Source organism: Pseudorasbora parva, chromosome 19 (assembly GCF_024679245.1).
Source record: "Pseudorasbora parva isolate DD20220531a chromosome 19, ASM2467924v1, whole genome shotgun sequence".
In the NCBI taxonomy this organism is placed as follows: Eukaryota; Metazoa; Chordata; class Actinopteri; order Cypriniformes; family Gobionidae; genus Pseudorasbora; species Pseudorasbora parva.
This window is the reverse complement of record NC_090190.1, coordinates 9,977,498-9,991,693: the sequence shown is the minus strand read 5'-3', so window position 1 is coordinate 9,991,693 and position 14,196 is coordinate 9,977,498. Positions and strand designations below refer to the sequence as shown.

At 45.8% G+C, this 14,196-nt stretch overlaps 1 protein-coding gene across 1 annotated transcript in view; it reads left to right on the top strand.

The window, feature by feature from the left end:
• Positions 1–2,818: 2,818 nt before the first annotated feature.
• The window catches only part of angpt2b (angiopoietin 2b), a 50,077-nt gene continuing 38,699 nt past the window's right edge, over positions 2,819–14,196 (top strand). Inside the window, exon 1 of the mRNA XM_067426089.1 lies at positions 2,819–3,476. Coding sequence (XP_067282190.1) covers positions 3,195–3,476 — 282 coding nt within the window. The 5' untranslated portion in view covers positions 2,819–3,194. The remainder of the gene's footprint in view (positions 3,477–14,196) is intronic.

Here is a 14,196-nt window from a genome sequence, read left to right as displayed (position 1 = left end):
TGGGACATGTGGTTTTCACTTTCAGTTGGAAAGAATCGGGCTAGTACTCGGGCAGAAATCATGTTCATAGAAGTGGTTATTGACGTTACTGTAGTATGAAGCAGAGCAGGACCGAGTATTAAGGGGGCTGAGCAAGGCCGCTGACGCGATTGTTACGTAACACATGGCTCGCAAGCAGCGGGACTTTTATTATGATGCCGCCATTTCTACTTTTCCGGTCATGAGTATGAGGTAACGCTGCTCTGAGCTGTAATCATATAATTTTTTACCTCAAATACAATGCTATATCCAGCAGCCTGGAAAGCGCGTCACTTCTAGTAAGGTCAATATCCACGCTCTGGCATATATCACATGTGATAGCGTATATCACATATCCAGAGTGTGGATATTAACCTTACCGGAAAAGACACATGTTCCAGGCTGTTGGATATAGCGTTGTATTTGAGGTAAAAATAATGTAAATATGGCTTGATTTCTCACACAAAGTGATCGTTTTGTGTCTTAAGATATCGGTGTGTCGTCCTGAGTCACAGGGCTCTGTGTTTTTTTATTTTGCTCTTATACAACTTTACCCATTCACATGATTATATGATTGCACACAGCAAATGTTGGAGTTAAAAATCTTCATTTGTGTTCTACTGAAGAAACAAAGACACCTACATGTTGGATGCACTGGGGGTAAGCAGATAAACATCAAATGTTCTTAGTTGGGTGAACTAACCCTTTAAGGCGTCCGACACACAGATGCGCGGGCGCACGGGCGCACGAGCACACACCCGCTCGCTGTCTTTGTAGTCTCTGTCATGTGTCTGTATAAGGACCCGAACGCATAAACCGTCACTTCATGAGAATTTACCGTTTCTTTTGAGAAAACTAGTGATATGAAATGAACACACTCAAAGTTCTTCCGTCATAATAAAAGTTCGGTTGAGAAAATTTTCAGAAAATATTAGGCTACGGTTGTACAGTAGATTTAACTTCGTCTGTATGTAACGTTAATAATATTTAGTCTCTACTACTAATAATAATTATGCCTATAGGTGGTTTATTTTTTTTACTTGATTTTTTTATAAACAATGTTTACTTTTAAACAGCATTCAGCCTTTGAATGTTAATGTAATATTTACTTATAATCATTATCATCATAATTAATAAACATACTTAATTGTATTGAATAAAAAAAAAAGTTAAGTAAAAAAAAATTGGTACACTGTAAAAAAATATTTAGAAAAAAGTTACCTGGTTGCCTTAAAATTTTGAGTTCATTGAAATTAAAATTTTGAGTTAATACAATGAATTTTTTTTGAGATTCGACAACCTTTATTAAAAGATTATTAAAAGATTTTGTAAGCATATTGGGTAATAATGTGTGTGTTATTTCTGATAACGCAGTGAAACATGCCAAATTGTGCTATTTTCATGATTTATCAAATTTTTTATGTGGTTCAGATACAATAATATTTTGAGTTTCTATTTATTAAACTAATTTCCTTCATTGTATCAACTCAAATTTTTAATTTCAATAAACTCAAAATTTTAAGGCAACCAGGTTACTTACTTTTTTAAGTTAAACCAACAAAAACCAACACACATTTTTTACAGTGTACGGAGTACCGCAAAATTTGAATAGTATTGGTACCAACTACTGGAATCGTGACATCCCTATTCCCTGATTCACAATATCCATTCCTTTATTAGCAAGACACCTGTTTTCATTTCATTAAGAGAACAAAATGTTTAAAACCAAATACGTTACTTTAGGCTGTTTATATTTTTATTTAAAGAAGGCCATTACACAAAAGGATTGTTTTGCCTAATACTGAAAGTATTGTCAGTACAGTGTGTGTTCCAGTTTTTCATGTTCTCTGCATCTTGGGTGGCATTTAAGAACCAATGACATTCAAGCTGAATTTTTCAGGAGGTTGTATTATAATTTATACAACGCAATATATATCGTTATCGCAAGAGGCTGCAATGTATATCAGAATATGGATTTTAGTCTATATCGCCCATCCCTATATAGGTTATTCTGTGTGTTTGCTCAAAATATTATTATATTCAGCATAACAATTAAAAAGTGTAAAGTTGAATTTCAGATTTAATGAAATAAAGTGCAGAATTTTAACTATTTCAATTTTAAAATAAAATTTTTTAAATAAAAAAAATAAAAATAATAATAAATGTTATTAATAAATATTGTACTATTACCATAATAAGAAAAAATACTGATCCCAGATTTTCTCAGACTTTGATCTCAGCCTTTTTACCTTAATGCATGTCTGTATTTTCAATCACAAAGCAGCTCAGATCAGATTAAATCCCCCAAACCAGTTTAACTCCTGATAATGTCTTACATCATCATGTTCATCCTTTTTTCCTGTGTAGCAGTGTAGGTGTGGATTCATAAACCATTGCTATGAAGAAGAGATGGTGGGGGGTAGAACGTGAGAGAAGGAGGGGGTTAATGAAAAGTGAATGTTCTCTGTTTGTTTTTTTGTGTGTGTGTTTTGGTTGCTGTGGGCATTTTTGCAGCTTCCATCTCAAAATGTTGAGACAACGAAGGGGGGAGTATGCAAGAGACAGTGAGAGAGTGAGAATGAAGGAGGGGGTGAGTGATTATGTGTCAAAAAAGGGATGTTAGACTCAGTCCTTAAAAAGCTCTGGCACTGAGTTCAGAAGTTCTCAAACTCCAAGCTTCCAACCCCGGACAGTCGCAACAGATAGATAGAGAGAGAGAGAGAGAGAGAGAGAGAGAGAGAGAGAGAGAGAGAGAGAGAGAGAGAGAGAGAGAGAGAGAGAGAGAGAGAGAGAGAGCAGGAAACTGAAAAACTGTTCAGAGGATAAATAAACAGAGAGGATGTTTCTGGTTCTGAACTGTCCAGAGCATAAAGTGAGCGAGGAATAGGAAACAATCTCCCCCCTCCAGGCTGTCGTCTGGATAGCGTTGCTTTTAAATCTACTGCATTTTTTTTTTGTTTGGCAAACACCACTACAAGTGTGCTGTTGTAGAGATCTCTCTGGAGCGATCCATCAAGCAAAGAAAAAGGAAAGAAGCTGAGAACAAAAACTCTGAACTTCAGAAAAGTTTGCTAATCCCTGCGAAGCTCTCTCATCCGACCTGCTTCCAGAGGAGTGCCCACACTATTTCATCCGTCTTTGGATTATATCTTTCCTACCGTCAGCGTTTTCCTGGGATGGGCTGGCTGCCGTGTCTGTGTTACCTGACAGCGGCAGTGGTTGTGGCGATTGGCTCGGAAAGACGGCAGCACCAGGTGCAGCATGGCCCCTGCCGCTACACTTTTATCCTTCCAGAGGTGGAGCAGTGCCGGCCTGCGGGGGACTTCCAGGTGACTAATTCCCTCCAGCGGGACTCGCCTTCAGCCCCGGAGTCACCACATGCTGAACCCACCTGGCAGGAAAGGAAGCTGGAGACCCTTGAGAGTGCCACAGAGAACAATACACAGTGGCTGCAGAAGGTAGTGAATTGGCTTCATCCACCTAAATCTCATTCTGTCTGTTTCTTATTCATCTTTTATAGCACCAGTGGTTCTCAAATTGGGTTGTGGGTTCATTATAATCAGGGAAAGCAGGGAACTAATATATAACTAATAATATGCTGGCAAAATAAATACATAGGCACTAGTGCTCTTAAAGCCAACTGCTTGGCCAGTCGATCTGTTCTATGTAACCTGTGGTGGAGCAAGTACAGATACCCTAATAAAATATTACTAGTTTTAAGTACACCTTTCCAATTTTACTTTAAATAAAATAAAAATACAAAAGTACTTAATTTATAATGTTAAAACTAAAAGTACAGATCAATAAATGTGTAATTTAATACATTTATATTACATACATTTTATTTATTTTTTGGGTCTAACATGATGAATTGTCAGAAGCCAGCACTAGTCATAAGAAAGATTACATCATATGTAATGTGTGTTGACAAACAATAAAACAGACGTCACATAGGGCTAAATGCATAACATTCTAAAATGAACAATATTCATACAGTACTCTTTTTAAATCATTTGAAACGGCAGAGAAGAATGCAAGTGCAATAATGTGTGTTATTTTTTATTATTATTTTTTTGTGTGCTTAAAATCTACCCCATTGAGATGATGATATGGACATGCCTCATGCATTCAAGCATTACAGAACACCCTTTTAAAACGGCAGATTTATTTCACAAACAACCGAAAGTCGTGACCTATATGGGATTTTCATTTACAATAATCAGTCCTAAAATTTAGCATTTGTAATTTATCCTTCGCATCATCGGGCACGCACACACTCGAACTCCAGGGATCTCGCGTTTTTTTGCTCACTATGAGTCAGAATTGTGAATTCAGTTCACTGGAGACTTGCTCTGAACAAATCATTGAATCAGTGAAGACTTCCAAGTGCGTCTGACTTTTTATTTATTTATTATTAAGCATTTTTGTCAGGCTCCTATGTATAGGTTTCTACCTAAGTACCAGTACTTCTGAATGGGCTGAGGCTGGGATTTAGTGGGTTTGAAGTGAAAGTTTGGTAACACTTTATTTTAAGGTTCAGATATTAACTATTAACTAGTTGCTTATTAGCATGCATATTACTAGGATATTGGCTGTTTATTAGAACTTATAAAGCACATATTAATGCCTTATTCTGCATGACCTTATTCTACATCCCTTAATCCTAGCCTAAAACCTAAACTTAAATGCTACAGTAAAACAGTACAAGAGTAAAGTAGGAGTTTATTGAGGCAAAAATCGTAGTTAATAGTGAATATGTGTTCCCCATACTAAAGTGTTACCCAATGTTTTTTATGAACGTATACTATATGCGGAGAGTATCGTTATCTTATTTTTGACTGAAGTGGCTTTTAGATGCTTTTGCATCTGAACTCTTCCGTTGTTGATTTGAGAACAGTCGAATTCGCAAATGAACCATTTTGGTGTGATTTGCAAATTGTTTTAACATTTACATTACATTCTTCTACTTATTTTTACTCTCATTGAAATTAGTGGAGTACCTAGAATGTCGAAAAATGACGTCTACATTTACATTTATGCATTTTGCAGAGGCTTTTATCCAAAGTGACTTACAACTGAGGAGTACAGGAAGCGATCTGTTATGAAGAGGCAAAGAAACGCAAAAAGTGCCCCAAATACAATGATTTGGATTTTACTCAGAGTAGTAGAAGCCAGAAAAGGGAGGGAAAGGAGAAAAAAGAGAAGGAAGGGTTACAATTATTTTATTTTTTATGATAAGATTAAGTGCTCATGGAAGAGATTAATTTTTACTTGTCTTTTGAATGAAGCAAGTGATTCTGTAGTGCGTATGGAGGACGGAAGATTGTTCCACCAGCCAGGAACAGTGAATGAAAAAGTTCTGGAGAGGGATTTTATGCCTTTTTGTGATGGTACCACAAGCCTTCATTCGTTAGCTGAGCGAAGGCTTCTGGTGGGGGTGTCGACTCGTAGGAGTGAGCCGAAGTATGCAGGTGCTGAGCTTGTGGTGGATCCATAAGTAATAGTCAGAGCTTTGAATTTGATGCGGGCAGCGGTAGCCAATGCAGAGAGATGAAGAGGGGTGTGACATGAGCCCTTTTGGGTTCATTGAAGACAAGACGTCCCGCAGCATTCTGGATCATTTGCAGTGGTTTGTTTGCACATGATGGAAGTCCAGCCAGAAGCGCATTGCAATAGTCAAGTCTAGAAATTACCAGGAAGACAACAAGAAGCTGTGTTGCATGCTCTGTAAGGAACGGTCTGATTTTCCTGATGTTGTGCAATGCAAACCTGCATGACCGAGCTGTCTTTGAGATGTGGTCTTTGAAGGACAGCTGGTCATCAAAGGTTACTCCAAGATTTCTGACCGATCCTGAATGGGTAATCAAAGATGAACCTAGCTGGATGGTGAAGTCGTGTTGTAGGGTTGGATTAGCAAGGAAGACAAGCAGCTCAGTCTTTGCTAAGTTGAACTGCAGGTGATGTCGTTTCATCCATGCCGAGATATCCCCCAGTTTCCGCCAATGCCGAGCAACTGCCAATTTCTTCAGTTCAAAATAACGAGTAGAAATGTAGTCGAGTAAAAAGAATATTATGCTGTGAAATAAATGTGTAAAAGTAAAAGTGAATGTTTCTCAAAATAAAAATACTCCAGTAAAGCACAGACACTTGAAACATTTTCTTACAGCAATGAAGTAAAAATACTTTCTGTGCACCACTATATGTAGCCTATTTATTTGGATCCCAAATTGGCTCAACTTTACCTAGCCCTTCCCCTTCCCCTTCCCCAGCACCACCTGCCTAGATCTGCAAGGGGTTTTCTTTTCAGCAGCTCGCATTCTATTCACTGTATTTATGTGCATAGCCCTTACTCATGCAGCAGCTGTAGGAGCATAGCAGATCTAGTCCACCAAAACGAAGCCTATGTGAATTCAATTCTTATCAACAAATGCTGTTTAAATCCATTCAGTTTTCATGATTGAAATAGACTTATTTCAATCATGACAACTCTATGAAACTAATGCAGAATAAAAAAAATTAAAAAACGAATTAAAAAAATCGCGTCTTGGTAGAAGCTATAGCCAAATTAGGCCGATGATAATGGGTTGTGTGACATCCTCGAAAACTATGAACAAAGTTGTGAAAGGATTTACAACCCAGACTAACATGGTTTCTATCGACCACCTCGTTTTAATCTGTTGAATTATAGGAGGCAGAGCATCAGAATTTTGACATTTAGAAACCAAATTGTAATTATTTGTCTGGTTCAGACTGTCATGGATAATTTGGGAGTTCATGGAAAATATATTTTATATTTTATATTTCAGAGTTTGATTATGAGGGGATTTTCTTTACTTCTCTATGATAAATAATTTTGATACTTTGTTGGGTCGCCACTTTGTTCTCAAGTGGTTTTGCTTCAGAATCCAGAATTTACATTGGACAAGTTTATGCACACTATTTATGTTTGTGCACTATATGTGTCCCAATCTGAATTACACATTGTCCTCATATGGTTATTGAATTTGGGAAGGAGACCAAGAGAGAGGTAAATCCTGAACATGTTTAAACAAGATTTTGGATGTGTAAATCCTTTAAGGCCGGTGGAGTTTGTCAGTATCTGAAAGTGTTTCAAAACAGAGAAGACAAGGATTTGAGCTCCATTAAGGGCCAGATCCATTTATCTCTGTCATATTTTTCAGAGAAAAAGCTCTAAAATAAAACATCAGCATTGATTCGGCACTGTAAAAAGTAGAAGAGTATCTGTTTCTACCTTATCTAAACCCTTTAAAAATGACCTTTGCTGATGTAATTGATTTTAGGTTGATACTTCATTTACATTTATTAGCAGGCCCTCTTATACAAAGCATGGATAAAAAACAATCTTGTCATATTAAGTAATATTTTGACTTTGATAAGTCCATTTAACTTAGATGTCACCATTTTTAGGTTCTCTGACAAACATTATTACAGTGTGTTTCGGACTAACATAATTCAGGCTTATCTCCAAAACATTCTGTTTAAAAGGGATATTGCTCTTTTTTAGAGATACCAACAGTTAAAACCTGCAGATTATTGTGTGGATGGTTGAGATAATAATGTTTTTGCAGTGAAGGTTATTTAAAGGCTGATAACATTATGGCACATTCATTTCCCACAGTAATTCAAATAAACTGTGTGTTTTGAGACGGTTTATCTCTGTGCCATTTGCGCCATGTTTCCACGAGAAGGTCATTACTTGTCACATCACTGCATATTCTGTTATTTAGGTCCTCTGAACAGCAAGAACACTTCTAATATATGCCTTGTCCTTTGCTAAAAGAAAATCACATAGCCTCTATGTTGCATATCGCAGCCAGGCTTTGGCCTGCTCTGTTTGTCACTCAGACTATGGGCCGTCTAGAAAGTCTGTCTGCTTTTTCAGACCTCCCATTGGGTCGCTCCATAAATATGGAGACAGAGGGGGCTTAGTATCGTACGTGCACACCAGAAATGCTCGTGCATGCCAAAGCAAGGGTCGAAAACACTTAGGAGTCGGCTCACTTTCAATTTTACCGACCCTACATCTGGCACAAGATGCATTTAACTGACAGTAGGAGGTAAAGCGACTACTATATCTCAGAAATAGCGGTCCAGACAGACTCTCTTGACATGCCTATATGCACGCTTTCACCAGCAGGCCAAATGTTGTATAAATTATTATTTCAATCCCTCTCCGGTCATTGAGTGCAGTGCACGGTAGAAGCAGCAGCTTCCTGAGCATTGGAGAGCGTTGACCTTTGGCCTGCTGCTGAGTGGATTGTACTGGGTTTTCAACACCACAGATGTTCTGCTTTGCATATGCATTACTAGACTTTCTGGCCAGAGGCCACACAGGAGACGGTGTATTCGTATCACACACCATACTCCCAAATGAATATCGGATCTTTGAGAACCCCCGTAAAGAAAACATGAGCTAATCCTGTATGTTCTTCAATGAAATTCTAATGAGGGAACAAGCATGCCGTATTACATGGGACAACTTGTATTTTTTTCAAAGGGTTTATTTTTGTTCAGCATCCTGACATGTGTTGAATTACATTCATCCTGTGGGTGGTCATTATTAGTTAGTTAGTAGTTTTCATAGTTCTACTTGTTAACTACATTAGACTTTATTGTAGTGTGTTACCAAGATTTATTTTAAGTTTTTTAAAGAACTCTCTTATGCTTACCAAGGATGCATTTCTTTGGTCAACATGACATTGAAAACAGTAATATTGTGAAATATTATTACAATTAAATATTTTTTAAATTTTTTTTACATAGTGTAATGTTAAAGCTGAATTTTCAGCATCATTACTCCAGTCTTTAGTATCATATGATCCTTCATAAATCATTCTAATATGTTGATTTGGTGCTCAAGATTTTGAGATTTTGTGTGGTATTTATGAGGATCTATTGACAGAAATGCAATATAATATGCATAACTATGTTTTCAGTGGTGTATAAAGACCTTACATAATGTACCGTTATGTTCCCTTTCAGTCGGTCACGTTCGACGTACGTCAGAACTGAACCGACGAATGGGATCTTACTTTAGAGACCAATCCTACTTCGAGCATCTAACAACGAGCCAATGAAATTTGGCATGCGATCACGCATTCCACGCTCCGCCCCGCAGCGCGGGTATAAATAGGAAGTGGAATGGTAGATCAGCGCTTTTTCTACTTCGGAGCCGAACAGTCTTCATTGCTGTTTCTACGAAGAGCTTTCTGACTACGAGTCGTGAATATCCTGTGAAAGAGTTTGCCAGTGCGGGTGATACGGCGCGTCAGCGAGAGACCGTCACTTCAGTGATAGAGTGTACAAAGAGCTTTGGTTCGCTGAGCGTTTCCTTACACACACACATTACAGTTGGTTCGCTGGGCGCTCACACATACATATCACTGAGAGCTCACGCAGGCTTGCACTATCGAACTGCGTGGAGCCGCGGTCATCTCCCTGAGTGCTTCAGCACTAAAAGAGCAAAACTTCCATTCACAAAAGAGCAACACGGTTTGACCCTGCGTCTTTTTCAAGATGTCATTCAAGCCGTGTGTTTCTGGGTGCGGTCGATTTCTGTCCCCGCTTGACGGACACGTTCGTTGTCTCTCGTGTCTGGGCGCACAGCACGCTGAGGCTGCGTTCGTGGATGAGACATGTTCCCATTGCGGGAATATGTCCATTGCAGTGTTGCGGTCCCGTCTCCAGTACCTCAGAAGAGGTGGAACACCATCGTCCATCCCCCGATCTAGTGGTCCTCCAGCTGCAAAGCAGAGGGCTACTACTTTGGCTGATGACCTTGGTGGGGACCTGAGGGTGTCGGTCAGGGTAAACCCGACGGGTCTCACGGCTCCTCGGGCCCCTCCCCCCTCCACTGTACCGGTGGAGCTTCCGGAAGGGCGCGCTGACCTCCCACGTGGAGCGCCAGTCGTCTCTTTTGGGGCTCCGGCGGAGGACCAGATGTCGGTTGCTGCATCGGGGGATGAGCTAATGGGTTCCGAGGATGAAGACTCGGCTGCGTTGCCCCCTTCGGGTGTGACAGCGTTGCCCGAGTCTGACCCGGAACTTACGGCTATGCTTGCCCGGGCCGCCGCAAGTGTCGGGCTTGAGTGGTACCCTCCACCACGTCCCGAACCTTCGCGGCTGGACGATTGGTTTCTCGGGACGGGTCGCGCTGGTTCTCAGCGTCCCGCCCCGGTGCCTTTCTTCCCGGAAGTGCATCAGGAGCTCACGAAGTCCTGGGTAGCGCCGTATAGCGTACGCCAGCGATCGACTGACTCCTCCATCCTCACCACTCTCGATGGTGGTGCAGCTAAGGGCTACGAGGGGATCCCTCCAGTCGAGCGGTCGGTTGCGATGCACCTGTGTCCTAAGACCGCTGCGGACTGGAGGCACGCCCCGCGTCTCCCCTCCCGGGCGTGTAAGTTCTCGTCCGGCTTGACGGGCAAGGCTTACACAGCCTGCGGAGAAGCTGCATCAGCTTTGCATGCCATGGCGCTCCTGCAGGTCCACCAGGCCAAAGCGCTCATGGAACTGCACGAGGGTGGTTCCGACCAGGCAGTTATGCAGGAACTGCGAGCCGCGACGGACCTCGCCCTCCGGGCGACGAAAGTCACGGCCCGCTCCCTGGGTCGGGCGATGTCCACCTTGGTGGTCCAGGAACGCCACCTGTGGCTGAACCTGACAGACATGCGGGACTCGGACAAGGTTCGGTTTCTAAACGCCCCTGTCTGTCAGGCCGGCCTCTTCGGCGACGCCATCGAGGACTTTGCCCAGCAGTTCTCGGTGGCCAAGAAGCAGACGGAGGCCATCAAAAACATCCTGCCCCGGCGGCCCGCTGCTGCCTCCACCCAGCCGCCCGGGGCAGCCCCCCAGTCTGCTCGTCGCCGAGGGCGTCCTCCAGCGTCCGCCTCCGCCCCTGCCAAGCCCAAGCAGCAGCCTCCACCCGCGAAGCAGGGCGCCGGACACAAGGGGGCCGCCCAACCCGTCCAAGGGCCCGCCAAACCTGCCGGCAAGCGTAAGGGGAAGCGGCCCTGAGACGGGCAGCCCAGGGAGAAGAGGAGCTGCTCTGAGGGAGATGATGTCCGCATCCCTCCCACCCCCCCGGAGGAGGACCGGGGGGGCAACACTGGTCACAACATCTCTGCCGCTGGCTCTCCGGAGTCCAGCGGTACCCACATTTTCACCAAAAGAGCAATTTCCTCTCTCTCTGGGCCCCAAGAGGGTCAGGTTGGCAGTGTGCGACGCCCACGGGCCTTGTCACTCCTTTCCTACCCTCCCGTCGCCAGGGGGCAGCTGTGTGGGCCTCGAGGACGCCCCCGGGCCTTCTCACCCACACACTGCCTCTCTTGTGAGCACTCAGTCAACACTCCGGGCCGCCCACGGGCCTTCCGGGTCGGGGCTGAGTGCTTCACTTCCCTGCCTCCGGGCAGTGGACAGCAGAGTGGGCTCCGAGGACGCCCCCGGGCCTTCTCACCCACTCTCTGTCCAAACCAGGAGTGCTCAGGCAACACTACGGGCCGCCTCCGGGCCTCCCGAGTCGGGCCAGAGTACTCCGCTTCGCTGCCCCACCCCGGGCACGTCTGTGGTGCCGTTGGTCCCGCTTGTACGGTCTCTGGGGGCCTGGCTAGGTCTCCCCAGGCCGTCTCGCTGGCTCATCCGTACCATCAGACTCGGCTACGCGATTCAGTTCGCACGCCGGCCACCCAAGTACAAGGGCATCCTCTTCACCTCCGTGCGAAGCAGCGATGCTCAAGTCTTGCGGTCAGAGATCGAGGTCCTACTGGCGAAGGACGCGATCGAGCCGGTTCCTCCAGCCGATATGAAGACGGGGTTTTACAGCCCCTACTTCATTGTGCCCAAGAAAGGGGGTGGGTTACGGCCAATCCTGGACCTGCGAGTTCTGAATCGGGCCCTGCACAAGCTCCCGTTCAGGATGTTGACGCAGAAACGCATTTTCCAATGCATCCGTCCCCAGGATTGGTTTGCAGCGATCGACCTGAAGGACGCGTACTTCCATGTGTCTATTCTCCCTCGACACAGACCGTTCCTACGCTTTGCGTTCGAGGGGAAAGCATATCAGTACAAGGTCCTGCCCTTCGGGCTGTCCCTGTCGCCCCGCGTCTTTACGAAGGTCGCGGAGGCAGCCATTGTTCCACTCAGAGAACGCGGCGTTCGGATTCTCAACTACCTCGACGATTGGCTGATCCTAGCCCAGTCGAAGGACCAGTTGTGCGAACACAGGGACCTGGTGCTCAGTCACCTCAGCCAGTTGGGCCTTCGGGTCAACCGAGAGAAGAGCAAACTCTGTCCCACACAGAGGATCTCTTATCTCGGTATGGAGCTGGACTCGGTCAACCGGACGGCGCGCCTCACCGAGGAGCGAGTCCAGTCGGTGTTGAACTGCTTGAATATGTTCAAGAGCAGGACAGCGGTCCCACTGAAATTCTTTCAGAGGCTCCTGGGGCATATGGCATCTGCAGCCGCGGTCACGCCGCTCGGATTGCTTCATATGAGACCGCTTCAACGCTGGCTCAATGGCCGAGTCCCGAGGTGGGCGTGGCAGAGCGGTCAGTACCGGGTCCCAGTGACTCCTTACTGCCGCCAAACCTTCAGCCCGTGGTCCAGCACTTCGTTTCTCCGGGCCGGGGTGCCCCTAGAACAAGTGTCCAGGCATGCTGTGCTATTCACGGATGCCTCCACCACGGGCTGGGGGGCCACGTACAACGGGCATGCAGTTGCTGGTCTGTGGACGGGGCCGCAATTGCATTGGCATATCAATTGCCTCGAGTTACTGGCAGTACATCTGGCACTCCGCCGCCTCAAGGGGCCGCTGCGTGGCAAGCATGTACTGGTCCGTACGGACAGCACCACGGCCGTTGCGTACATCAACCGTCAGGGTGGTCTACGCTCCCGTCGTCTGCTCCAACTCGCCCGCCACCTCCTCCTGTGGAGTCAGAAGCAGCTGAGGTCGCTTCGGGCCATTCATGTCCCTGGTGTGCTGAACCAGACAGCCGACGAGCTCTCTCGTCAGCCGACACCTCCGGGAGAGTGGCGACTCCACCCCCAGGCGGTCCAGCTGATATGGGACCAGTTCGGAGCCGCACAGGTCGACCTGTTTGCCTCTCCGGACTCGACCCATTGCCAGTGGTACTATTCCCTGACCGGGGGTACCCTCGGCACAGATGCACTGGCGCACAGCTGGCCCCGGGACCTACGCAAGTATGCGTTTCCCCCAGTGAGCCTTCTTGCACAGACTCTGTGCAAGGTCAGGGAGGACGAGGAGCAGGTCTTGTTAGTTGCGCCGTATTGGCCCAACCGGACCTGGTTCCCAGAACTCACACTCCTCGCGACAGCCCCTCCTTGGCCGATTCCCCTGAGGAAGGACCTTCTTTCTCAGGGACGGGGCACGCTATGGCACCCGCGTCCAGACCTCTGGAATCTTCATGTCTGGTCCCTGGACGGGACGCGGAGGTTCTAGATGGACTACCACAAGCTGTCGTAGATACCATCGCTTCAGCTAGAGCCCCCTCTACGAGGCGCCTCTATGCTCTGAAGTGGAACCTGTTCGTTGAGTGGTGCGCTTCCCGCCGGGAAGACCCCCGAAGGTGTTCGATCAGTGTCGTGCTTTCCTTCCTGCAAGATGGGTTGGAGAGAAGGCTGTCTCCCTCCACCCTCAAGGTATATGCTGCAGCAATAGCAGCGTACCATGATGTAGTAGAAGGTAAGTCCGTGGGGAAGCACGACCTAATCGTCAGGTTCCTCAGAGGTGCGAGGAGACTAAATCCTCCTCGTCCATCCTCGATACCCTCTTGGGACTTAGCTCTAGTGCTCCGAGCACTTCAGAGCCCTCCCTTCGAGCCCTTGGCGTCTTGTGAGTTGAAAATCTTGTCAATGAAGACAGTGCTCCTGACGGCATTGGCCTCGATCAAGAGGGTAGGGGACCTGCATGCACTTTCGGTCAACGAATCGTGCCTAGAGTTCGGGCCAGGTAACTCTCACGTCGTCCTGAGACCCCGGCCCGGATATGTGCCCAAGGTTCCTACCACTCCCTTCCGGGATCAGGTGGTGAACCTGCAAGCGCTGCCTTCGGAGGAGGCAGACCCAGCCCTGGCTTTGCTGTGTCCGGTCCGCGCTCTTCGCGCTTACGTTGACCGGACCCAAAGCCTTCGGACCTCA